This window comes from Trichomycterus rosablanca, chromosome 21, assembly GCF_030014385.1.
Source record: "Trichomycterus rosablanca isolate fTriRos1 chromosome 21, fTriRos1.hap1, whole genome shotgun sequence".
Taxonomy (NCBI): Eukaryota; Metazoa; Chordata; class Actinopteri; order Siluriformes; family Trichomycteridae; genus Trichomycterus; species Trichomycterus rosablanca.
Window position 1 is genome coordinate 6364209 of NC_086008.1, and position 27003 is coordinate 6391211.

At 36.5% G+C, this 27003-nt stretch overlaps 2 protein-coding genes across 3 annotated transcripts; one reads left to right on the forward strand and one right to left on the reverse strand.

Annotated features, from left to right (window-relative positions):
* Positions 1-268: 268 nt before the first annotated feature.
* On the reverse strand, positions 269-3247 carry spaca9 (sperm acrosome associated 9). Its single transcript, XM_063017875.1, has 4 exons — positions 3153-3247; positions 1712-1873; positions 933-1135; positions 269-593 (listed from the first exon to the last, which is right to left on the reverse strand). The coding sequence occupies exons 2-4, from the start codon at positions 1853-1855 to the stop codon at positions 308-310; spliced, it is 633 nt and encodes a 210-aa protein (XP_062873945.1). The 5' UTR covers positions 1856-1873; positions 3153-3247; the 3' UTR covers positions 269-307.
* A 97-nt stretch (positions 3248-3344) lies between these two features.
* Positions 3345-25619, forward strand: ak8 (adenylate kinase 8). Of its 2 annotated transcripts, none has more exons than XM_063017748.1 (14): positions 3345-3488; positions 5313-5427; positions 5506-5590; positions 5789-5838; positions 6137-6247; positions 7359-7427; positions 11362-11443; positions 11527-11598; positions 12272-12475; positions 14406-14537; positions 15460-15549; positions 19520-19661; positions 23886-23966; positions 25239-25619. In XM_063017748.1, the coding sequence occupies exons 2-14, from the start codon at positions 5344-5346 to the stop codon at positions 25513-25515; spliced, it is 1479 nt and encodes a 492-aa protein (XP_062873818.1). In that variant the 5' UTR covers positions 3345-3488; positions 5313-5343; the 3' UTR covers positions 25516-25619. The 2 variants fall into 2 exon arrangements, with proteins under 2 accessions (XP_062873818.1, XP_062873820.1); XM_063017750.1 differs by having other exon boundaries at positions 3345-3461.
* The last annotated feature ends 1384 nt before the right edge of the window (positions 25620-27003 follow it).

Consider the following 27003-nt stretch of genomic DNA (forward strand, 5'->3'; position numbering starts at 1 on the left):
AACACAGGGGTGAATCATGCTTTACCATCTGACAGTCCAGGCTGGTGAATCTGGGTTTGGCAATTATTTCTGGGTGGTGTGGGCTGGACATGTAGGTTCCACTGAAAGGAAATCAAAAAGTCTCAAAGACCTGTTGTCAAGTATTGGAGTATGAAAATATAATAGTTTAATTATTTTTATACAGACTGCATTTTTATCTTCTTTCATTATTTCCTCATTGTACTAAAGTCTTACTTTTGTAAAACAAATCCAAATAAGTGACTCAATGTTTTGCAATGCTGTCAATTTTATTAATCAGTGGTGTATTTTATATCTTTTTGCGACCCGGTGGCTTCCAGGCAGCTTTCCATCCATCTGTACCTTTGGATAGGGTCTTTGCTGATTGTGTAATGGATCTCCCCGCATTATCAGCTGGCGTTTGTTGGTCAGACCCACTTGTGTCAGTTAAAGCAGGGGTTTTGGCTCTTTCTTTGGTTAGTGCTGAGCTGGCTTCTTTGAGCAGGTCCAGAAGCAATGGAATTATGCTTACTACTCCACTGTAGTAGTTTTGTGCTTCATTACAGCTTAGATGGTTGACCTCATCATGGGGGTGTCTGCAGAGAAAAATAGAACTCAGGTGTTATGAATAAACAAAATAGTAAGTTACAGCAGTAGACAAACCTTAAGAAATGTATTTCTTTTAAATTTGGACAATTGAGCTTTTTTGATTTCCAAATGAAGAACTATGGTTTAAAAACACTGGTCAGTGGAATCATGAAATGTATGCTTATGTTGAAGGGTTGTAGGTTCTCTTGTCCAAGTACAGTAATGTGTCAGTTCATGTCTGTTGTAACTGTCTTTATACTACAGATACAGTGAATAGTGTCTAGGCATACAACATTTGAGTATTCCTTTCATTATGTTTCATCATGTTAATTGCACTCTTCCTTAACTGTGCCCTGAGCTGGCTGATGTTACATTCTGGGCTGAGAAGCTTCCTGCATGTATCCAAAGCTTCACTCGAATAGTTCAGGTTAGATGCTGAAGATTCAATAAGTTGAAACACAGTGTGAAGATCTGCCATGATGTCGAGGAACAGTACGAAGATCCGTCTGTCTGTCGCATTGATGCAATGCTGGGTCATGTATCTCTTCACCTACAGATAAAATGAAAATAGTTGTTTGTATTCATGTAAACATTATTAAATCCTGCTGATTCTCGATTTTTTCTAGAAAAAGGTCATTCCACAGAGCAATTTTCGGATTCAGTGAAGCATAGCTAGTTCTGTGCTTTTTAAGCAAAAGTAATTTCAAATGTCATTTAATGCTAAAATGTATTATGGCTATGCAACTTTCCCACGAGATTATTTTTGAATAATGTGTAACATTTGATGCCTTTTGCTGAAGAAGCACAATTGCATTCTCTCATGAGAGAATTTTCTTGTGTTTTGAGGTATTCAACTAACTTGCGGAATTACAAAAAAAAAAAAAAAAAAGTTCTGTCTGTAGCTTTATACCTAATCTAATGAACAGTATAAGGCATAATCTTGTGGATTCATACTACGTTGGTGCCTCACTGTGGCTGTAAAAGCCTCCACTCTTTCTAGATGATTTTAGCATTCTTTTGAAACAGAATGTTCAACAATATCATGGTCAGGTGATCACAGATTATTGGCCATATTTCTGTAGGGTATTGCAAAAAAAAGTCTCCTGTATGCAGGGTAGTTTTCAACCTGTGCTACTGTAGAGACAGGTTCAGTTCTGTCGTGAGCATGTTCTCTGGAGTGCTCAAGTGCAGCTATGAAGGTAAACTGCTGCTGTTTAAAGCGTTTCCGCTTCTGCTCAACAGTCTCCAGCTTCTCCCTTAATCCATTCATTTTCTAGTCATCTCTTTCCTGAAATGACAAACTTTACACATTAACTTAATATGCTACAATAAACATGTACTGAATAGACTGGCCTAAAATATTCAATAGGCCAACTTTGTCATGGTGCATAAAATTATTTACACATTTAGAATACATTTACCCAACATTTAAAAATAGCCACAAGTACAACATATTGTGTTAACAGTCTTGACACCATGCAGCACCTCTAGATGAAAAGCTTTTATGACTCACAACATATTAAATGTAATGGATTGCAATAGACCAGATTTCCCTGTAGAGTAAAAAAAGCACATAAAGTTTTTTTTTTTTATAAAATAATACGTGCATTTATAATCTTCAAGCACAACTAATGTAATACAATTTTCTCTTATAATATGACAGTATCATGTAAAGCAATTTGCTAAAAACATTTTCTGTTGCAACACAAAGCTTTTTGTGTAACATAAATCATGGGTATTGACACTCAGCTTCTAATATATAGCAGACCTGTTTTTGGAGTCTTTTGGATTACATCTGACCATCCAGATATTTTTCCTCTTAACGTATGTTGACATTTTATATATTTTTTATATCTTGGTCAACCCTCTCTTAACCCTAGTTAGCACACATGGGCACAGAGAAATCACCAACTATAGTAAATCATAATCAGTAATGAAGAATTGGGAGATTGAAAGCCATTACAGAACTTTTATACCACCAAACGAATAATATTAGTTGCTGTGTCTATTTTTGAGCCAGCATATTTCCTTAAAAATCCACAACAATAAATAAATAAATGAATAAAAAACCTACATTTGTATAAATTATTTTAGGATACATGATAAAATACCCACATGTCCTAATCAGAACGAGTTTTAAACTAAATAAAACTACATAACTAGAACTACTAATCTGGTAAGTTCAACCCTACATGTAACACAATAAGTGTAATACAACAGTACAATGGTCACAGTGCTCCTTACATTAATTCCCAGTATTAATTACAGCCTAACTGTGTCACTTCTTTTAAGGAAAATAGACACTGTTTGCAGTTTAATTTATTTGTTTGTTGTTTTTTATCTGTATTTAATTAATATAAATTTTGATGAAACAGTCACTTGTATGCAAAACAGTATCACGGAACACTGTTACCTTACGCTAGCTATTAAGCTATTTGTAATCTAAGTATCTAAACTGACCTTTTTTTTTTTTTTACTTTATTTCTATTTACAAGTTAAGTAGAAATAAATTAGACGACGCGCGTCAGATACACAATATAATTACGCGTGTAAAGGTGCATATTTACCTTTACCGTCTATTATTAGTAATTTAGCAGATTTGTTTTCGGTCGCGTATTTACTCTGAATTCCTTTACAAGTTTTTTTTGCTTGTAGTGGCGTTACTAGGCAACCTGGGCCACATAAAGTAGTTACTGCGCCTGTGTGACAATCACCTCTGTGATTGGCTGAAGAAGCTGTGTAACCATTGGCAACGAAGTTACAAGAAGACGCGTGTGCAGTTAGCTTAGCTTAGCTTCGCTTGTTATCAAAGTTAACAAGAGGAAGTAACAAGAGGAAATAACTCTGTAACCGACACAAAGCGAAATAAAGTAAAGGTTGGTGAGAATAAACACACAGTAAAGGTAATGTTAACACAGTTAACGTTAATAATCGTACATTAGGTTTAGAGTTAGCCGTCTATGATAATCAGGTAAACTAGAATAAGGTTACAGTACAGAACTCTGTCCACACTGGCTTACATTGTTAAACAATAAATTAAATATGAACATTAGAATTAATGCATAAAACATTATAATTGTTTATTAATCAGACTTGAGCCAATACCAAAACTTACATCCTTTTATCTTCCCAACGCATATATCACTTTAAACATAATCTATAATATAACAAAATCGTTTTTGAACTGCCGTCGTAATTAAACTGGTTTCTAACAAAGACTTCATAATCTGCACTGCCACTTTAAATGCCTTTTTATTTATGGAACTTCTATTTGTTATAATTTTTTATAATTCTTCAGGTGGTCATTTTTACCTCTATATTTTCATATTTGTCAGTGTATATATTTTGCGCTTCAGAGTGTGTTTATTCTTATTCAATTTTTATTCTTTTATTATAGGTTTATTGTTAATTAATGTGTAATGTTGCACCATGGGTCAGAGAGTAACGAAATTTCAATCCTCTATATGTCCTGTACATATTGCAGTTTTTGACAATAAAGCAATTTTGACTTTTTTTTTTTTACTTTTGACTTGTTTAATAAACAATTAATGTGTCATTAATAAAATACATAGGCCACAATAAGTTGTAAACAGAAAAGGTAAAAGCAGTACCTTAACAAGAGTATTTATTACCTTATTTTACATGGTGATAGGGAAAAAAACAACAAATCATGAAATTCTACCAGGTGGTTGCATGAGCTCTTTGATATTTTTTCTTAAATATTTGAAATATGGTACAAATGTACTTGAACTGTTAAACAATGTGTACATCCAGTCAAATAAAAAGCCTAAAGTGTTTTACTAAAATACACTTTTATTTTAGAAGCATTCATATATCCCTAATGGAGGATTAGCTTTGAAAATAAATGTTTTTATTAAGACAAAACACGCTCTCAAAACAACACTGGTGCGGCTTAAAATTCCTTATGTTGCCCAGTCCAAACAGCCAAAAGTATGTGGATGCCTATCTAGCTTATTGAGTTTATGATTACATTTACATTTTCTGCATTTAGACACCTTTATCCAAGGCGACTTACAGTAGTGTTACAGTATACAGTCTGAGCAATTGAGGGTTAAGGGCCTTGCTCAAGGGCCCAACAGCAGCAACCTGGCAGTGGTGGAGCTTGAACCAGCGACCTTCTGATTACTAGTCCAGTACCTTAACCATTAGGCTACAACTGCCCAAAAATGTCTTTTAGCTACCCCTATGAAATCAGTTATATATAATAAATCATATACTTCCATCTTTGTGGCAAGTTTGGGTTAAACTTTTTCCTGTTCCAGCTGAATTGTGCCCAAAACAAGGTCAAAAAATAGTTTTGCTGGGTTTGATGTGTAGTAGCACCAGTGGCCTGCACATTGCCCTGACCTCAGCTCAAATTATTAAAAGCACAAACTTCCTTTACCTGCTTAACCACTATGCTGCAACAATTGTAAATATGTCTTTTTGTAATATAGTGTTGGGGTCACACTGCTCCAGAGACCAGGGTTTAATCCTGGCTTTTGGGTAGTGTCTGTGTGGAGTTTGCCCAGTTCTCTCTGTTTCTGTTTGTGGGATAGGCTCTGAACTCACCATAACCAGGATAATGCTGTCGCTCTTTAATCAGATAATTTCTTACTATGTATAAAATAATACATTTACTACAGGATACAATTATTTTTACTGAAAAAACTAAAGACTCCCTTTCTCAGATTTCTTAATAAGGTCTTTCCTGGTGTTATTTTAAGTGCTTCAGTGGTAATACAGTCATTGTTGACGATGGACGCAACAGTCAAACCTGTAAGGATTCCACCTGAAATTGCTACGTATGCAGAGAAGCATGAAATATTTGAGCTGATCCAGGTAGGTACATCCAGACAGACTTGTTTTAGAAATTAATGTTATAAACCAGTATTCATGTTTTTTTTTCTTGAAATACAGACTCTGGTGAAAAACCTCGTCATAGACAAGCCGGCAGATCCCATACAGTACCTGATAACAATACTAAAAAGTGATAGCGTGGATGGTAAGTCTGTGTGGTAATTTGCAACTCAAAGCTTAATTACAGCATAATTTCACTAGGTGGCAGACTTTTTCCATTTCACAACATGGAGAAATGATGAACCGTGGATGTAATGGATCTGTATGTCAATGTAATATACTGTACATTTTGTGATCCAAGTGATGTGAGTTAAGATAACAATACCAGATTTTTTTTGTTTAGTACCAAAAGTTGTGCTGTTGGGTCCACCAGCTTCCGGGAAAAGTACTGTGGTAAATATTTTCTTGTACTATACATATGCTAAACTGTATTTAGCATATTTAAAGCTGTAGCATGTAATGTTTATAATGTGTTAGGTAAAATCACACTTTGAGATTATATCTGTAGGTTTCTTTGCTCACAATATTAGAATATTCTATAGAATATATTTACATATAGAAAATAGTCATTTGTTTGGATCAACGTGTATCCCTTTAGGTGAAATCTTTACTAATTGTTAATCCTCAGTGCTGCTTGTGTTTTCATAAATCTTGTACTTTTTTTAAATTGATCACTTTTGTCTTGCTACAGGCTAAAAAGCTGTGTGAGCACATTGGTGCTATACATATAACCTCTAGCAACATCCTGAAGAATGACACTGACCTGACCAGAGCTGCACTGCAATACAGAGACAAGAATCAGGTGGAATTGTATCACTCACACTATTTACACTTACTGAGCACTTGTAGGTTAATTGATTATTTTATAAGCTACATCAATGATTCAGATAAACTTTGTGGGTATTTAATTAAAGACTGTAGCCCTTTTGTTGCTAAAACCCTATTTAATGTAACAGAGACTTGGATTTAGTATTTATTGTATTTGGATTTTATCTATGTTGCCTTTTTTTAACTGTTTGTGCAGTAATTTAGATCAGGTATAGACCAATCCTGCCTGGGTCCGCCAGTTAATGTGTTCACCCTTTTAGGTAATTTTATTTATTTTTACCCAGTGGACATGTGACTAATAATTTGCTGTTGTGGCAAAAGGTTTCTCGTATGCATTAACCACATCTGAAATCACTGACTTTTAATGCACAAAGATTTCGAAACAATCTATAGTAACTATAATAAATATTAAACAACCAAAATTAAAGTGGTTAAAACATTTTTGTCTCCTAATACATTTATATAAAACTATAGTTTTTGTAACAGCTATAGTTTTGATTTTTAATTGGTCATACTTCATGCTTATATTATTTTAACTTAAATTTGAGACAGATCAAGGTGCATGTGAGTGCATTTTAGTCTTACAAGATCATTACTTGTCCTGTTATATGAAATACTATATAATAAAATATTATATTGTCCAATTTCATATGAAATACTGTGTGATATGATGTGTGCTCAACGTCTAGATTTTATGATAGAAGTCTGTAATGATGGACCTGCAAACACATGGATATGTCATCATCAACCACAAAAACATATTGGCATAATGTTGGCAATGGTATACCTAAATAAAACAAAATTTAAAAGGTAAAAAGAAAGGTTTGGCGCTATTTGAGGCTGGGTAAAAGAGAACAACATATCAGGAGGTAAAATGAAATTTTTATCTATTAGTTGCTATGCCATTAGGAAGAAGAGTCAGGCTATCCTATGTGTATTGGTATTAACAAATCTCAAAGAAATTCTCATTGTAACAATTTTCATGTTGCTTTTTCTCATTACACATTTAACATCTTAAACAAAGCAATAAGAGATTATTAAATGTTTAAAAGTTGGCATTACCTTATTTATTACAATCCTTATAGGTGATTCCAAAAGATCTTTGGATCAAGTTGATTCAGCAGCGTCTTTCCAGACCAGACTGCATCAGACTGGTAAGGACTAATGGTTTCTGTCTAAAACAAGCAATCAATCAGACATAATCTGTAGATAAAATTTATTTTTATGCTTCATTTAGTATTTATCATAAAACTTATTTTACAAAACTCTAAAATTACAGTGAAATTTATATTTGGATATAAATATGTGTAATTACAGAACTAACTTCTCATTTTTAATTAGGTACAAACTTTTAATTAGTTACAGATCTAACTTCAAATAGTTACTAATTAATACATTTCTTTATTGTGTCAGGGAACCTTTTTACTGTGTCACATGACACTTTCTGAAAACACCTGATTGTTTTAATAATGTTTTTATCATTTCTTCAATCAGTTAATCCACGCTGTAGTGTTGTTTTAGTTCTGCTTTTATCTCACCATTATGTCCTTCTATTTCTTATGGGAATGTCCCTGCACTGTTTTCTTTTGATGGCTTGTTTCTCTGAAGTGTCAGTTTTCTGTGGGTGAGCATGTAGAGAAATACGTAAATAATTAAAAATTGATAACAGCATTTTTCTCATATTAATTTCTTAAATTTAGCAAATGACTTTACTTATCCCTGAATTTCATTTTCCACTTGCCATCCGTTAACTTTACCACTATTCTCAGTAGTTTATAATTAGTGTCTAAATTACATTATTAATGTAGTAATGGATGTTTATCCCTGCTGGAAAATTGTCTGTTGTGTTTAAATTTAGCTTATTTAATTATTATGTAGATAAAGACACCTTGCAGAGCAAAAACAAAGCATGTTTGGTGCCTTTGCCCTCATCTTTTGGTCTTGGGCTTGACAAGGGCAAACCAGTAGCACAGAGGGCACACTGAACCAGCACTAATAGAGAGATCTGAAAATTCTGTATGGTGATAATTAAGTAAACCTGAATGTTAATAATGTCTAATGTAGGTAATATAGTCTCATCTGTAACAGCTTTTCCAACTGCCTTACTTTACACCATCTCTTTCACAAAACTCATAATCTGGGGGGAAATCAAAAAAGCAGGAAATGTTTGGGAGTGCAGGTAATGAATAGAGGATTACTGTGAAGTATAGGTCTAATGAACACCCCTGCAGTCTCAGGAAAAGTATGCCAAAAGTAAATTGGAAAGAAAGAAGAGAGAAAAAAAAAGAAAGATCATGTCACATGTGTCAAAGTCATCCAGATCATTAATGAGACTCCTAAATAATGTTACACTGTGACTTTGCATAATGCTTTTAATACTATATATAGAGAGATGGGGAAAATATGTATGAATATGAATTTGAATTGAAAGTGTAATAGTAATTGGAATTGTTCATTATTATTTTAGGGTAGTGCTGTTATTTATTTTGTGCATTGCAAAACAACTATTTTCCCTCTTCTTAATTATTTTACTTCTTTATGCCTGTCACTATTTTTCTCCATTAAACTAGAACTGAAATCATGCAAATGCTACACTGAAATAAATAATCCAGATGTTAGAGCTTGGTTTATTTATCAGATTTATCATATGTGACCTGGTGAGCCACCAGCACTGGCCTTTTTAGCTTTCCATCAAACAAGGGGGCAGGTTTATCAAAGGACGCCAAAAATAAAGATTTCTGTTTAGGTGATTTTTTCTGTCAGTGTTTGCAAATTTAGCTGACATATCTACGAAACACAACCCCTAAACACTTTCTCCACTAAAATCTAAATTAAACAATTTAGTGTTTTATCAATACTCCTTTAATTAAAGCTACTGACCTGTGTTGAAAATGTCATTAGTTTTAGATACAAATATTGATGTTAAAGAATCCAAAAAGTAGCTCGGCAGGACCCGACGCACAGATCATTTGTTTCGGGATCCCAGTGGTGATCTCTGGTCTCTGGAAGTTGAAGCTTGGCTCCTGGTCACCTGCCCTGTCTGCTGTTAAGCTGGTGACATCTGCTCCATGCTTGTCCCTTCTTTGATAGGGAGCTTCGCTGCAGATGTTCCAATGTTAGGGTCTCTGTCAGGGCCCAGCGTCCAAGCACAACATCGTCTTTTTGATGTGCAGATGAAAAGAAATAGAGCAAGCCACACTAGGGCTCCTGGGACATCGATGAATGTGTGTGTGTGTGTGTTCAGTCTCATTACAATTTCAATCAGGTTTGGGACCTGGGCTAGAATCATCCTTCCACCCTTAGTTTTCCAGCTGTTTATGCCTGATGAGCTACTTCATGTTCACTTACTCACCTTCACCTTACTTAATGGTTTGTATTGCATTAAATGTACTCCAGATTTACTTCTAACATAATGTAAAGTTTACGTTATCATTTTCAACGTGTCTGCTGTTTGATTACCAATAACAATAAATAAAAATGAGTGGAAAAAAGTTTATGGTTACACATAGAGCGTAGGCTGGCTTATACTTGATATGGCTCTGTGTGGCAACCCGATACTGGCAGGTGATAAGAAGTGGCTGCAGTACACGTGTCAGAGGGACATGTGGTGATTCGGCTCTTCTTGATCTGATCAGGAGGGTTTGCAAACATTCATAATCAAGAACTGGAAATGGCTAGATTGGGAGAAAAAGGAAGGAAGGGAAATCCAGAAAAAAACACTGAGAACTTTAGTAAAGTCTTTATGCATGTTTGCAGCTGCTCAGTTTAAAGGTTCAGCAATTATAAAACCGTTTACTTTCTTAAGAAAATAACTGTATCTATTATGAACAAGCACTGTAATTTTTTTGCTGTTCAGTAGTCCATGAATGCTAGTGCTCCCTCAGTTTACCTTACTTCTGTTCAGCTTTTTCAGTGTATCTAACTCGGGCTGCAGTGTAAGTTAGGAGGCCCAGCCCATGGACCTTTCTACCACAGAGGCAATCAAAAACTAAATGGAAAAGTGAGTGGGACGAAACTCCACACTGTGATTGGATTAAGCAAGGGAACGGGAATGCAGTTAAAGATCAAAGTCAGAAAAAACAAAGACTGATTTCAAACAGACACAGGAAGTTTGGCAGCAAAAACCCATAGCTGATCTGAAAATACTTAGATCTGTAAATGTTTGTTGCAAATACTCATTTATTTGAAGATTATTCAGTACTGTAATAAGTCAGCCTCTAACAAGCACTTTAGGGAGATGGTTTCTTTGAGGCTTCTTTATTTTGCCACACCATTGCGCAGCATGCTTTGGGATTTAGGAGACTATTAGAGAGGGTTTTTTATGGATTTGTAGCTAATGAATGATATGCATGTAATTTTTTTTCTTTTTTTTTCTTATGTTCTTTTTATGGCTGTGTAAGAAGTGTGGAGAGGACCTGGAGAGTTAGACACAATATCAAGGCTTTATGGATTTAACCCTCCTCTTGCCTCACTGCAAGAAACCCCATTTAGGTCACTTAGCTGTTTGCTGTAATTATGTATTAATTTATGCTATTATTACATTCTCTCTCAAGGTCTGAATTATACATAAGGAGGCCATTAGTTCTTTTAAACAATTAAGGCTGTTTATTAAGGAAATCTGACTGGTGTTAAAAACATCCACAATTTTTTTTTTCATTGTTGACAGTTGTCAATTGCAGAGTAAAGAAATACACCATTGCATCAACCAATTAATCAGAAATTAGCTGGTTGTTAAGAAACATCAAGAGCAGCCTTTGTTTTGTAGATTAAGTGAGAAATGCTATACAAAAAATCGTACATACAAAAACATGTTTAATCCTGTGAAATTGTGTGGAAAAATAGAATATTACTTAATATTTTCAATATTTTGACCTAAACAATAGTTATTTTTCATAAGGTACTGCTAGCAATAATAGCCACCCAGCTGATCCTGCTGCAAGAGGATAGTGTTACCACAGCAGTGTTTTATACTTTTCTTTGTTAAATAAGATGTCTGCTTGTGTTTCAGAAAATATTGAAGTAGACTTCTTTTCAGAGCTGCAAGATAAATGTAACTGAACCATTTTCTTGATGAATTGACTCTTATAGGGCTGGGTTTTAGATTCTATTCCCAAAACACGGGAAGAGGCTCTGTGTCTACAGGAGGTGGGCATTGCTCCCGAGCATGCTGGTCAGTAAAGAACTATCTCTTACACAAACACAAACCAACAAGTGTAACAGTCTTCTCAGGGTTTGTTTGTCTGTTTGGTTTAGTGATTCTGCAAGCCACTGATGCTGTCCTGATTGAGCGAAGTCTTGGCAAGAGGATAGACCCTGTCACAGGAGGTAACGTCTGGATCATTATCACAATTTTAAGAGGCAGGCTGAGAAACAGGCAGTCAATGCTCGTCTTAGTTAAAATGCATTTTCTGAACTGTACACCTCAAGCTAATAGTATTTATTTGCTGGATTTCAACTATGATGGCAGGTCCTCTGGGTATAGAAAAACAGTGCAACAATGAACAAAAGCTCTTGCTTCGTGTAGCTTTGTAGCTGAGAATAACTGCAATATTCTCCTTATTAAAAATCTAATTTTGACACTGTCCAAGGTACAGATACTGTTCTATTAGTTTTGTCATTTTATGCAGCAAATTCCCTTTTTTTATGGAAACTTCTAGAAACCTCCTGTCACAAACTGTGGTTTATCGAGAATGCAACCTAAAGAATCCAGAGCATGTTAAGTTCTATTTAATATATTTGGCATATTTTATGTGTATTATGTGTATTTTATGTGTAGACCTTAATGACAGGCAGTCTTGTAGACATTATTGTCCATAGCTATTAGTTATGAACCAATAACAAAAAATAAAGACAAGTAAAGACAAGACCAAAAAAACTTAACCAGAAACTAAGTACCCATGGTGCTGTTGCAATATGGAAACAGTGCAAAGCAGTAAGGGCAAAGTTTTGAAAAGTGTACTAACCTTTCAATGTGTTTCAATGTGTTCCTTGTCTTCAGATGTCTACCACATGACATTTATGTGGCCTGAGAGTGCAGAGGTGGCTCAGCGTCTCCAAAGGCCACAGCACCTGATGACAGAAAATGAAATAACCCGTCAGTTGCAGACATATCATCGAGACATCCATGCTCTACAGCACACTTACAACAGTTTTCTAAAGATCATTAATGCTGACCAGCCCCACGTAGATGTGTTTAACCAAGGTAAATGTATTTACACCCTACTTCCTTAAACATGTTCAAGTACCCACTTAATAAACATGTTAGATTAGAAAGCTTTTACATGACTTTTAACTAAGGCAGATCAGTTGCCATCGTGCCAAACAAGACAAAACATCCGCCCTGGTTTTTCCTTTATTAGCATTGTTGAAAATCTTTATTGCAGCTTACTTGACTCCCACTATTCAGTACATATCCAGCATTTCCCCACTGTACTGACCTGAACTGTGGTCAGAGGTGAGCTGTGCAGCTGCTCCACTGAGAGGCAGTGATTGGCCTGGTTAGGGGACGTTGCCTCAGGCGTTGCTGTGGGCTCATATCGTCTCTAGAGGACATGATGAACGACCTGCAGCTTTCACCAGGGCCATTCAAGGGGTCCCAGTACAGTGTGTCTCAAAATTACACTGCTCAACTTGACAAAATAATAATGTGCTTTCTTTGGTTGTGGGATAAGAAGAGCAATGTGGGCTGAATATTTCAACTCCCCTTTGCATATATCATTTGAGGTTGGAGTGACAAAAAGAGGATATACAGTATGTCTAAATGGCCTTTTAATTCCTTACTAGTAACTATTATTGACTACAGCTGGTGACTTCTCTGTGCCCATATAAATAGGTGAGTGTATATACGGCATGTCTACGTAAATGCAGTTTTTATCAGAGTAGGGCTACATGTTTTTGCACCTTACTAGTTAATTTCTAATTATGCAAAATTAAAGCTGGTAACATGCAACATAAGACATGATAACATATCTTTATATACTTATGCTTTTGAAATAATAGTAGCAGATGTCAGAGAGAGCGTATTTGGTGTAGCCGGATTATCATCCTAATACATATTCATTCTTTGACTGCCATGTGTGGTGCAATATGTGCTTATAGTGCTCTTTCAGACACAATTGGAGCATTAGTATTGCTTTTACTTTGCCATGTGTAGCACCAGGAGAGCAACTCCCAGCACTTTCACTAATGATTTAGTGGTTTCAGCTTGATTTTTAAATGTGTGGTTTGGGCCCCAGTGCTCTGGCGCTTCTGTCTTAATTTAATCCCACTCAGTGTACTTAATCGAGTTAAACGGTGGAAATAAAACAAACATTTGCAAATGTGTTTTTTTCTCCATTAAACATTCATGATTTCAGACCGAACAGTAAACTGCAATAAGGCTGCAGTTTTAAATATTGATTATTGCTAATTCAGCATGAGGTTTAATTGCGACATCACCAGCTTCCCCCTTATGTAGCCTTTTAGCGCATTAGTATGTTTGGCATATTAACCATTTATCGCTGCTGTTATACTGCAATTAGAGTAAAGCGTCAGACGAGAGAGACTCATTAGTTATAATTAGGCTACTGTTAATTACCACACATTAGGGGGAACAGATAAAAGGCATTGTCGTAGGCAAAGCCCAGCTGCAAACAGATGTTCACTGGCCTCACCAAAGAGAAAGGAGGCCTCTAATGATTTATTAATCAAGTTGCCTTATATTCAGATTTAGCACTATTGCTGTTTATCATTAGAGCAGCCGGTATTTAAAAGGACATTCTCACTGCCCTTACATAAATGCTGTATTAGCCTGTTCCATTAGGCATCAACAAAAGCTTTCTTGTTTTTAGTGCTGTACAAGACACTTAAGTCCAATTTGTGAAATACAGTTCTCTGAGTTAAGGCTTTCAGGGACCAAGTTCTAAGAAAAAAAGCCTGTTTTGCTCATTTTAAAACATTATTTAAAGTTCTCTAACAGAAATGAAATGTTAATATTAAAGCATTCTGTACTTTTGTATAGATATATTTTAAATCTTTGGTTTGAATATCACATTCATATGACAAATACATGTCACTAACAAATGTATGTAAACTTTTGACTGTAGAATCTTTGCTTAAATAATTTGTATTTTTGTGCCGACTCTGTCCCGCAGTGTTAAGTTATGTTCTGTCCAGGCATCGCTCTGCAGCACCTTCCACTCCCAGAATCCTTCTGCTTGGACCACCAGGATCTGGAAAAAGTCTGCAGGCCGGATTGATTTCCCAGAAATACAACGTAGTCAACAGTGAGTTACCAAATAATTTTAACCTTTCTCTATATACATAATAGTTATGCTGAATTATACTTATCATTTCAACTAAGAAACAAATCAGTAGATACTTTTTCATTATAAGCACGCACACCAAGCACTTTAGTAGGTACATCTACTGTATGTCTGGTATGAATAATCTTTGCTTATTTTATAAGCTACACCCATACTATAGCCCATCTGTTGCTCTGTACACTTATTGATCGAATGGGACCACTGCAGTTTTTACCACTGCAATGACACTGACATGTTAATGGCATGGTAGTGTGTGTTTTATTGTTTAAATACTGCCTAAACTTACTGACCTCTTTATTAGGAACACCCAGCCTTTACCATCCATTGTAGGTGTCTTTAGTATTTTATCACTGGACACTTGACTTTCCACACCCCCCCCTTTCTTTCAGTACTGACACATTGTTTTTTCGTCAACATCACTGCTGCACCTGCTACACTCATACCACACACACACCCCCACACACGCGCGCGCGCACACACACACACACACACACACACACACACACACACACACACACACACACACACACACACACACACACACACTACCCTGTCATTACCAAGTTAGTGTCATTGCAAGTATTGTACACCACACATTTTTTAACTAAATGGGCATAACTTCAGACAAACATCAAAATCTTCTGAAATACTGCAAACTAAAGTCTCCAAAATGCTTAATCTGCAGTGAATACTGCTATCACCTATTCTTTCTGTATGCCCTGGATACAAGCTCTAAACCTCTTTTTATTCTGGCTAAAGATGGGTTTAAAGGTCACTCTGAGCATTACACATTTTCTGTTATTATCTCTTCCTCTCTCCATCCTCATCTTTTTTCTTTATTTTTTTTCACTCTTTCTTTGTCTATCTGTCTCTTTCTCTGTAGTTTGTTGTGGTGAACTTCTAAAGGCAGTGGCAGCGGACGAGTCTAGTATGGGAGAGCTCATTAAACCCTTCCTGGAGTCAGGACAGCAAGGTAAACCTCCTCACTTCTTCACATCCACATGCTGTCAAACAGGTCACCTACCAAGGAGTGCATGTGGAATCTGACTCTGTTAGACCTTTATGCATCTGTCCAAATAATTAGAGCCCCTATACCATGCATGGAGTGGCCAATTATGTTGATGTTTGTATAACTCTTGCATATGTAAATTGGCCTGGCAAAAATAAACATCCGAAATCATCCTACCTTGTTATTATCAGAGTAGATCTATGAGTTAATGGCAGTGCTTTCTTTAATAACATCACATTTATAAGAGATCTGTGTTTGTCTTTATAAAATGTATTATAGTTAATAAAAACTTAACTACAAAAATTGTTTTAATAATAACAGAAGAATATTAAAAACTCTTTATATACAGTGACCAGAAGTGAGGATCTTTCAATTCAAATGCTTATACATCTGTCAGTCAAAACACATCTCCAATGCATCTTATTTAAACCTCCACAGCATCTCCTCATAACCCACCTGAGAAAACTAATTCAGTAAAACCTGGTGTAAATATGCCAGGGTGTCCCATCTAAGTCAGAGATAGTTAGCTCATCCAAACATGCCCAGCTCTTACACTGCATCAAGCTGCTGTGCCTGCCACTCACTGCCACTGACTGTCTAAAGTTGCCTTGAGCAAGATGTGATTCATATAATAAATGTCCCTCGAGAATCGATAGGCGATAGAAGTGTATGCGTTTAATGAGACTGACACTCATGCTCAGCATCACAGAGGTGTCTCCTCTAGCGACTTTGAGTTTACTTTCCCTACCTCTCTGTCCTCAGTGTGGCCGATACCCAGTGAACTTCCTGCTGTTAAATCTTCTCTCAGTGTGTTTATATTGCAGCAGAGGCAAAAGCTTTAAGAAACACAATAGTGGGTCACATTTAATGAGCTAAGGTTGGCTGTTTTGACAGATAAGATGGCTCTCATACAGTTTGTTCATGCAGCAATTAGTAGTGAAGGAATATGTGCGAACAGCTTGAAAAAAAACTGGGTGGAGATGAGTGATTTATGTGACTAAAAGGAGCTTAAGAATTTAGGATGTATTCCCATCAATCACTCTCTGATGTATTGTCATGCTTAAAGCACAATGCATATGGCTTACTGTTTCATTTGAGGGGAGCCACACTTTTCCTTTTAACCTGCATCAAATGTATTATTGCTTTGTAATTGGCTCAGCAGTGAAGATAAAATCATTATGGTTTGGAGAGATGATATCCTTTTTAGCATTGGTTTCAAACTGTGGGAAAAGTGGAGTTACATCCTCTTGGTGAGTTAATGCTGATAATTTGCAAATATTGTTATTTATACTTTTGGATTTCAATGGTGCCTTAACAGATACCTGTGGTTTGTGCATACAAGAGTTTATAGTTTGTTATAGTTATGTGTAATATTTATTTCACTGAGCAGATTCAAGTCCAGTGCTATACTCTGACAAATATAAATGTGTATATATGTGTTTGTCTTTTCTAAAGAAACTCTTCTTGTTATTGCCTGGGCTTGGAACCGGCTCATGTCTGTGTAGACGCCTGTTGATAGCACCACTGAGATTTGAACCCTAGAACTTAGCGTGTGTGGACTAGTGTATGTTACCACAACACCACCCCAGCACCAAGTTTCATTTTTCTACAGTACATTGTTTGTTTACTTATTAATTAACGACATGTTTTACACACTTTGGTTACATTAATGACAGCACAGTGAGAGAAATAGGTAGTTACTTGTTACACTAGATTCATCAGTTCAAGATTTTTTTTAATTTATCAAACACAGTCATAAGCAATTTTGACTCCAATTCTCCAATTCACCTCACTTGTACGTCTTTGGACTGTGGGAGAAACCCGGAGCTCCCGAAGAAAACCCAAACAGACATGGGGAGAACATGCAAACTCCACACAGAAAGGACCTGGACCTTCTTGCTGTGAGGCGACAGTGCTACCCACTGAGCCACTGTGCTGCACCATGAAAAATGACAATTACTCAGAGAGATGCTCTGGTGTCAATGGAAGTTCAACCTTTTCTGTAACTAGTGGGGCAGTTTAAAGTTCAACATATTAAAATAGCAGTTTTACATGTATTCAGTGGTACATGTATGCCAAAAAAGTTTGAATGCAACAACTTCATAATAGCTGAACTGCTACACGCTCACAAAATCCAGAAGCATCGCTGCTTGCTGTTTGACGTTGCGCTTATTGACTTATTGTGAACTGTAATAGTAACTGTCAGTATTGGATGTATTTATGAATTCATGTTTGCATGTTATTTTGCAGAAGAACAGAATGCATAAGAAATTTATTGTAAGTGTTGTGTTAGTAGGCACTCTGCTGTCTTGTTGAAGTGTACTTCTTTGTCCTAGGGGAGTGCTTTTGGTTTATGCCTGAAGAAGACTCCATAGCATCTTTCCTCAGTCTCTTTCTCTCTCTCTCTCTCTCTCTCTCTCTCTCTCTCTCTCTCTCTCTCTCTCTCTCTGTGATATGACAGTAAAGGTTTCAAGCAGAGAATCTTGCCTAAATAATTTAGAAGTTGATTAATGGGCTCGCTGGGGTATAATTAGCCGATGTAGAGACTGTGGCTAGTGGAACCAGAACAGGGCTTTGGGGATTCAGGGAGCGGGATTATTAAGAAAATGGAGGGGGGCGATAGTCTTACGAGAAGAGAGAAGCAAGAGAGGAGAGGAGCCCTCTCCAGACTGCCTGCCGTTTGAAGCAGTGCTGGAGAGAGAGAGGCAAGAGGCTGCGAGTGTTTGATGTGGAAATTGGACAGTTTGAAACTGTCAACTTTAATTTTTCAACATCCACAGGGACCCCCTGGGTGTGCGCTAGCTTTCCTTAAAGAATGTTCTATTTTCGCTCATCCCTATTATTTGTTTGTCCATGGCTACGCTATCGTCAGTTTACCTTCAGTTCTTCTAGCGCTGTATTTATGTGTTTGGTGTGTCAAAAAGTGTCTTCCTTCCAGTTTTATATCAGCATTTTCTTAAACAATTCACTTATGTTTCCTGTCAGGCAGCTGTTGACTGCTTTTGTACTAAGAGACAAAACAGTGGAAAGGCTTCAGCAGACAAAATGTTTATACATTAAATTCAATGACATTCATGAAATTCAGTTTCCTTACTAATTATTTATTATTTTGTAAAAGTAATCTCTTTATTTTTGTTCAGAAAAAAATAAGGAAGCTTTAATGTAATGTTATGTTATTTATTAATTTTTGGCAAAGTTGGGATTTTGGAAAAATGGCACAATAATCAAGAATCTGCGATTTGTTTGTTCTCTTAAACCTTAAGCCAAAGTACAAATAAATTACAAAATGTTTTGGCTAACCATTTTTAAATTGATGTATATAATATTCACTGTTCAACATTTTAAAATATTCCACAGTAATCAGGTGAGTGGGTAACAGGTGAAGATATCATCATTAGGTATAAAGACAATATTCACCAAAGACTCCAAAGAGGCTGGAAAGAATGTGACCCTTGAATGTGTGTGACCTTTGAGGTATTGCATATAGACATGAGCTCAGGAGTACTTTGAAAGATCATTGTCACTTAACCCAGGCTACCACTGCATAAAGAAACTTTAACTTTATTACACAAACAAAAAGCTTTACATCAAGTCTGAGTACATTGTTCTTTAATGTTAAAAATTCATACAGTGTTTTTACATTTTTAACCCTTTGACCTAAAGGCTGCTTTTGTGTGATTACACTATATGAAACAAGTAAGATACAGAATGCATGCCTTCAAGTCAGATTATAAACTTTGAGCCAATACTCAGTGATGTCTACTTTTCCTGAAATCATAAATATATAATATAATTTATCTTTACTGAAATTGCCTGGACGCTTGTTCAGGATGTATTTCTGCCTTGTGCTGACTTTTCTAATCTTGGTAACAATGAGTAAATAAATAATCTTTCCACATTATTGGTGTAGAAATGCTCCTGTTTCATTTTTCAGTGCCGGATAATATGGTACTGCGGGTCCTTACTGAGAGACTTAGCAGGCTGGACTGTACAACACATGGTTGGGTCCTGCATGGCTTTCCCCGAGACCTGGAGCAGGCCGAAGGGCTGCAAGAGTCCAATTTCAGCCCCAGCAGGTACTGTCTAATTATTATATATGGCTTTAATGTCATTTATTTATTTATTTATTTATTTACCAGCCACTTTATCCGATTTGGGGTTGCATTGGATTCACTGGCCACTGGCCACTGAAAACACTGGCCACCTCTTTTAACTGGTTTGTTTATATTTCTGGCTTTATTGTGCACAATTAATCAGTACTGAAGTTCCATCATTAATTTATATTTCCAAATTGTTGATTTTTTTTTTAGTCAAAGTACATGTATGAGTGTGATCTAAAACCCCTTTCAGGCATGCAGGTTTAGGATTACTATAAATCACTTAAAAAGTTATAGTATGTAATGAACTCTTGTTCAGGTAACGTCACTCACTTTGTTCAATCTAAACCCCACATGAATTAATGAACACTCTTGTGTCCTACTGTATCTCACCCCTGTGATCCCCTGTCACTCACTTCACCGAACAGAATAGCCGTTTGCTCACAGGCCATCACTTTCAGACACTAACAGTAAATTACCAATCAGTAACTGCTTGACATGTCCTCCAGTGTCTCTCTCTGTTTATATCCACAATAGGTCTCCGTTTACTCCATTAACAGCCCCTGCCGTTTGAGCTAATGGCAAGAGACCTCATTTACATAGCATTAGCGTAATTGATTTTGGGGGTTGGTGGTTTGGCTCAGCACTGAGACAACAAAGAAGATAATGTTACTGATGGACTAATGATAGCCCATGGCAGCACTCTACCTGACAGCTTTATTAATTAACAGCTATCTAGTTACTGAGGTTTTAGGACAATGAATAAGTGAAGTATGAGACTTGGCATTGTGCCGAATCATGGGCGTATAATAGGTGCTACAACGGAGCAGCAGGGAGGCAGGTAAGAGGATAAGAAGCAGGACAGACTTGGCATAAGTCTGTGAACTGAAACATCTATATACCCATGTCCCAAGAGGGTCCCAGCACGGCTCATTTAAGTTGGTACTTGTGTAAAGTACCACACATTTGTTCAGTTTGTACCAACTTGACTGCTGGAACTAAAGATGGGTTCTTTATAAAGCTGCAGAAACATCATATCATGTTGTAATATCAGTGTATCAGTGGTTAGTAGTTGAGTTTTGAGAGTGTTTTGTTATGTAAAAATAGTTACCTGATACTGATAATAAGTTTTAAAAAAAAAAAGCAAAAGAAACTGTACTCTTATAGATTAGCTTTCCAGCATCAGATAATTATAGATGTCCTTCCTCTGGTTTCCACTTTAGCTTAAGTGTCTAATCAGTCCCTTTTAAAGCCAGTCAATCACTGGACCTTTGGATATGTGACCACAGTGTCTTTCAGTGCTGAAAATAAACTATTTATTAATGGCAGTAAGATTGAATGACATAAGAAGCACAAATCTGCATTATATGGGTCTATTCCCACTTACATTTTTTTCCACAGGGAAGTGGTAAAACCAACTTGCATATTTCTATAAATGTCTTTATTTTCGGACCTGACTCATTTGTAAAATCCTGATCACCCAATTCAGTACAGACATTTATTTACTGCTAATGTGTTGTCAATAGCTTCAAAAGTGATGTAAGTGCTAACAAGCACTAACAAGTTGTGCATCTTTTAATATTTCTTGACTTTTATGTATGAGTTTGATTGCCCATAAAAGAACAGAAATAAAGTAATGATTTATTATAACCATAATCTAAAATAATCTTTGTACAATTAAGTTCTGATCCATTCCATTTTACTCTGTTTTGTTCTGTTATGTCTCTTCTTGGAAAAGTGGTTACAGCAACTTTTATGTTTCACTTCTAGTATGAATAATACTAGCAATATATTTTCTAATAAAGAGATGTATAGAGTATCAAGTAAATTTAAAATAAAATCATCATTCAGTCCAGTAACATTTATTCCAACATGTATCAGATATTTTTTACTATATGAAAATTTTTTATTTAATCTTTACTTAACCAGCATTTGATTAGTAGTTTAATCCAAGCTGTTGCATAGGCAGCTAAATAAATTGCATTGTTATTTTGCTTACTATAAGGTTTTTAATCTCACAGGCTACAGAATCTCTCAAGTGCTTTAGCAGGTGTAAATAATTTTAAATAATAATTTGAAATTTGGAAATCAATTCCAAATTTCTTCAGTTTAAATAACGCCAGTTCTAACTCACTTTCTCACCCAGTGCATGTCACCTACAAACCTGGAGCATGAATGCTTGGTCCTATGGAACATGTGAGGTCAACAACGGCGTCTTCTGATCCTTCTTGGGAATACACTTAAATGAGAGCCTTTTGTAAACATTAGCTCATGGATGAACACGCCTAGCTAGTGTTGCTTTGAATGACCAGTGAAAGTGGACATCAACATTTCTACCCAAACAGATGATGGAGCAAACTGTTTTGTGTTTCAAGCCTTCATCTCTAAAAAGGCAGGCTCTTCAGAATGAAACTGCTATAGTGTTAAAGAAATTACAATTATTTTAATTTTAGACATTATTTATGTCGTAAAAAAGGCCAATGGTGGAGCTGGACCCTTCAATAAGACCCCATATTAAGAGATTTCTTGGATTATTATTTTTGTATAATTTTATATATCATAACTTTGTGTTGTTCCCTCTCCTCTTGCCAGTCGTTAACTACACTCCAGTCTGAGCAGTCAGCAGCCTCTTACAGCCCTGACACGCTCACAAACAATCAGAGTCTTTGGAACTTTTGAAATATGCATGGCTATCCGTGACAGGCAGATAGAGCAGGGCAATTAGCCACGTAATCCTAGAGAGCTCAGGCCAACCTCCTGTTCTACCACTCACTGTCTTTCTGTCTTCGTCTCTCTGCCTCTGTTGCTCTGTTCTGATCTCTTGCTCTCTATTAGTTAAATGTATTTCATGTGTATGTTCACCATCAAATCAAGCAACACTTTCACTAATTGGCTTATGAATTATACAGCAGGGGCCACATTAGAATTTAATCAGTGGTAAACATTGCCGGGGCTGCCTGCAAAGCATCTATCCCTCATTAATTTCTTAATTTAGAGAGATGGGAATAGGAGGAACGGAGGCAGAAGAGGTGCGGAGCGGAGAGTCGGGTGGATGCGTACTGAGACCTATTTTAATCTGTTTAGCCCAGAGAGGATATTTAAGAGTAAAAAGGTTAAAGTAAGCTATACACTTATACACCAGTCGAATAATATTTATACATACGTATATTCTGACGTGAGTGTGAAATATTGATCATGTATGCTGTTTGGATCATTTGTATCAGCCAAGACCTGACAAACGCTTGTTAGCTGCGTTGTTTTAGTTATCTGTTTCCGAATATCAAGCCGTCATGTAAGCAGCAACATTCAGGGTGGGTTGTACATCTTCCCCTGTCAAAACTAGGTGGGACAAAAAACACAGGAGCACACTCATTTCAGACACCCCATCCCCCCTTTTCTTTGCTACATTTATGAATATTTGATGCATAAGCATTAATATTAATTCCTAATAGCTTTGCAGAGTAGTTATTATTTCTGTTTTAAGACAAATATCCATTAAAAATTAAGCAATGTCTTTTCTTAAAATGATTACGCACTCACACATGACTTTCATATCTCAGAAACTATTCTAATCACATGTTAGGTGAGGACAGCAGTCAGTGAGAGCGCACTGTGGTTAAAGGTATCCTTTGTCCATTCAGAAGGGGATTACTATTTCACAGCATCAGTAAGAGCCAAAAGGACAAAGGCATTTAAATATTTTATCAAAAGCCGATCACCCTCCTCCTTTCTTACTCCCATCCTTTTTTCTTATTTTTTTTTCTTTTGCAAGTCACCAATTTTTCATGATCCTTTCATGGCTGAAGCAGTTCCATCATTACCCCAGTGCATCTTGATGGTTGTGAAAATGGCATATTTGTATTGATATGACTGCTGGGTCACAGTTCTCTGGAGACTTGTGCTCTGATGAGATCTACATGTAGGGATGTGGCAGGCTGATTGCTGTTTCCACACCTGACTATACCATTAGAGCGACTTTGTGTCTGGATGTTAGGTAATCGGAAAGACCCCTGAGTTTTATTCTGTCCCACTTAGAGTAATGTTTCGGATCGTTTACATAAATCGTTTTTTCTAGAGGAAGTGATAAGAAAAAAAATTTGGGATTCTCAGGGAATATTTCAGTGAACTTTAAGCCTTTTAAAGAAAAGAAGACTGATGTGTGAATTGATGACATCTGCTGATGAAAGTTTCTTTTCCATATAGGGTTTTCTTTTTGGAGATGAGTGATGAAGTGGCTCTTGAGCGGCTCACTCTCAGATCTGTTGATCCAGTGACTGGAGAGAGGTATGTTATCATCATCTTTTCTCATATTCGTGTGATTTACTGCTTTTAATTGTTTTAAATGTGTTTGTTTTTAAAATAAAAATAAAGAGAAGTGGCAAACAATAATAGCAACACAGTTCTGGACCTTAGTTTGACATGCAAAACTAAAATGATTCATTATATAAGGACAGTAAATGGTGAGTGATCCCCCTGGATAGATTGTTGGTTTGTGTTTAAATCCAGTTACACTGCAGCACTAAAAATAAATAAAGCAGAAAATAAAACACATGATAAAAATTGTGTAATTATATCAGTATAAAAAAACATCATACTCTCACCTCAACAACGTCTACTGTATTTATAAGCATAAACAAATGTATTCTTAAAAAAACAACAATTCTTATAAACATTTAGACGGTGCTTGGGTGGTGCAGCAGTAAAACACGCTAGCACACCAGAGCTGATATCTCAGTCTCAGAGTTTGAATTTCAGCTATATGGACAATGATTGGCTCGTCCGGGGGTGGAAATGCCAGAGGGGAATCCTCATAACTGCTGCAGTTATGATCTCTGCTGGCTGTTTAATGGTACCTGCACAAAAAAAAACAAGCAATAATAAAGATTCGTGCATGATTCTCCATGCACAATACATATGAACTTGCCTCACTGACTACTGCACACATGTCAGAGGGGGTGTGTGATAGTAATGCCCCCACACAGTCAGAAGTGGAGGTCAGCAGCAGCAGTAGAGGAGGTGAAATGTAATCAGGATCAGGTAATTGAATTAAACTAGATTTGGAAAAACATTGAGGGAAGTGAATAAATAAACAAAACATTTTGACATATTAGAACAGTGATCATGAAATAAAACTAGAGGTCTTTGGCAATAATTCATCTGGTCATGGTTGTGCGTGTGAGATCCTAGGAAACCCATGCTCCCCTCTTTGCAAATGATAGCTAGGCATTATATGTCATTAAAGAAAACATGCATAAAGCAATGTACCTGGGCTAATTTAATCTGAAAAACTAAATCCAGACATTTAGACAACAACATTAAACACTGCCAAAACTAAACTTAAGACTGGTTTCTAATAAAGAAAGGGAATATGAAAGTGCTTGGATGGTGAAGCAATACTCCCACCAACGCCATCGCCCACACATGCATACACTTTATTACTAAATGCTTAATGGTTTTATTTCATGTAAATTTGCGTATTAAATGTTGTTATGAGTGTTGTTATAACAGAACCATTTAATAAATTTTTTTCATGTTAATTTTTTTTGTTAACTATAGGTATCACTCACTCTACAAGCCTGCCCCAAGTGCGAAGGTGCAAGCTCGCCTACAGTATAACCCACAAGACTTTGAGTATAAAATCCAGAAAAAGCTGAAGGAGTACAGGAGCCACGTATCTGCCCTCCAGGCCTTCTACCCTCAGGCTGTGTGGGTCAGTGCTGATCAGGTTCCCCACACAGTGTTCGAGTGCCTGGAGAGCAGGCTGGTGGGCCGCCCTCCCAAAGTCCTGCCTGAATTAAACATCCAAGCTCTCTCTAGCTCCTCTGGTCAGTAATCACTACTGGCTTGTTGACCCAAGCTGATCACAGGGGAGTTCAGCGGACCTGCTAATTATACACATGTTTAATTAATGTTGCAATAAAACACAGCCTGTCCGGGCTTCTTGTTTGGGGTGGTATTAGTCTCACTTCAGTAGTCTCATGCTAAGGAGCAAGAGCTGCTCTCATTATTAAGCCCTCTCTCTCCCGCTTTACTATCCGCTTTCTTTTTCTCTCCGCACACACAGAGGTCACTCAACAGGCTCCCAAAGGGAAGGAAATGAGTTAAGTGCACTGGTTAGACAGACATGTTAACAGCCTTGCTCTGACATTGCTCTCAGATACCAAGCCATGACAGACAGGCTCTGACTTAATTATCGCAAATGAGGTACCGAATATGCATCATCTCTGAATACATAAACACAACGATATGAGAGGGTATATTTATTCCACAAAAATGTTTTTGAATTAGACAGGCACAACTCAGCCTGGATTGTGGCAGCAGGAGCTTGTTTACTCTCAAAACAGAGACTTAGTTGTTGTTGTTTTATAATACAGCAATAAAGATGATGAAATAACTTACAAAAATGAAATCAAAACTTTTGTTGTCAATATTCTGAGCACGATTCAGAGAAATAATTTAGCATTACAAAGTCAAACCCAATCACATTTTCTGGTGTTCCAGCATTTGTTCAATAATAAAAATAAAGCGCTTATTTAAAAAGTCTACTTTTGTGTTTAGATTTTGCCTAATTTTAGTTTGAATGTATTTACCAGACTGCTGCGTCCAAAGATATGCAAGTAAGGTGAATTGGAGATACTAAATTGTCCATGACTGTGTTCGATATAACCTTGTGTGATGAACCTTGTGTGATGAACCTTGTGTGATAAGTGACTACCATTCCTTTCATGGATGTAACCAAAAGTGTAAAACCGAATGTTAAAATCCTAATAAACAAACAAACAAACAAACCAGACTGCTGCTACCAGTTGGGAAGGGTGTTTACATGATTTGACATTGTGGTAAATTGTACTTTCCATGTTTGAAAAGCGATCAAATTATGACAGGGCACACATCAGGGCAATTTTCTTTTTTAAGTCCTGGTACATCATTATGTTAATGATTCCTTTGATGAATAGTAATGCTCCAGTACCATATGCTAAGAATCAAAGAATTGTGTAGAAACTATTGTGCTGACAGGAAGGGCAGCTTGGTGGGTAGCACAGTCACCTTACAGCGTGAAGGTTCTGGGTTTGATCCCCAGGTAGAGCAGTCTGGGTCTTTTCTGTGTTCTAAAAATAAACAGAAGAAAATCATAAACCCTGTTGCCATTTTATTTGTGCCTTTAAATGTGTACTTTTCTCATATTTACAGGTTCAAGTAGGTGAATTTGTAGTCCATATTTACAATTACATTTTCAGCATTTAGCAGACACTTTTTATCCAAAGCAGCTTACAGTTGTGACAGTGTACATTCTGAGAAATTCTGACCGATTTCCTCCCAC

What these genes read in the sequence shown, in the direction of transcription:
- spaca9 (XM_063017875.1), bottom strand. Translation starts at nt 1,855, where the DNA reads ATGAATGGATTAAGGGAGAAGCTGGAGACTGTTGAGCAGAAGCGGAAA. An exon ending in CTGTCTCTACAGTAGCACAG is followed by an intron (nt 1,136 to 1,711) that starts GTTGAAAACTAC and finishes TTTTATCTGTAG; the next exon opens with GTGAAGAGATACATGACCCA. An exon ending in ATCAGCCAGCTCAGGGCACA is followed by an intron (nt 594 to 932) that starts GTTAAGGAAGAG and finishes TTTTCTCTGCAG; the next exon opens with ACACCCCCATGATGAGGTCA.
- ak8 (XM_063017748.1), top strand. Translation starts at nt 5,344, where the DNA reads ATGGACGCAACAGTCAAACCTGTAAGGATTCCACCTGAAATTGCTACG. An exon ending in GATAGACCCTGTCACAGGAG is followed by an intron (nt 11,599 to 12,271) that starts GTAACGTCTGGA and finishes CCTTGTCTTCAG; the next exon opens with ATGTCTACCACATGACATTT. An exon ending in CGTAGATGTGTTTAACCAAG is followed by an intron (nt 12,476 to 14,405) that starts GTAAATGTATTT and finishes TCTGTCCCGCAG; the next exon opens with TGTTAAGTTATGTTCTGTCC.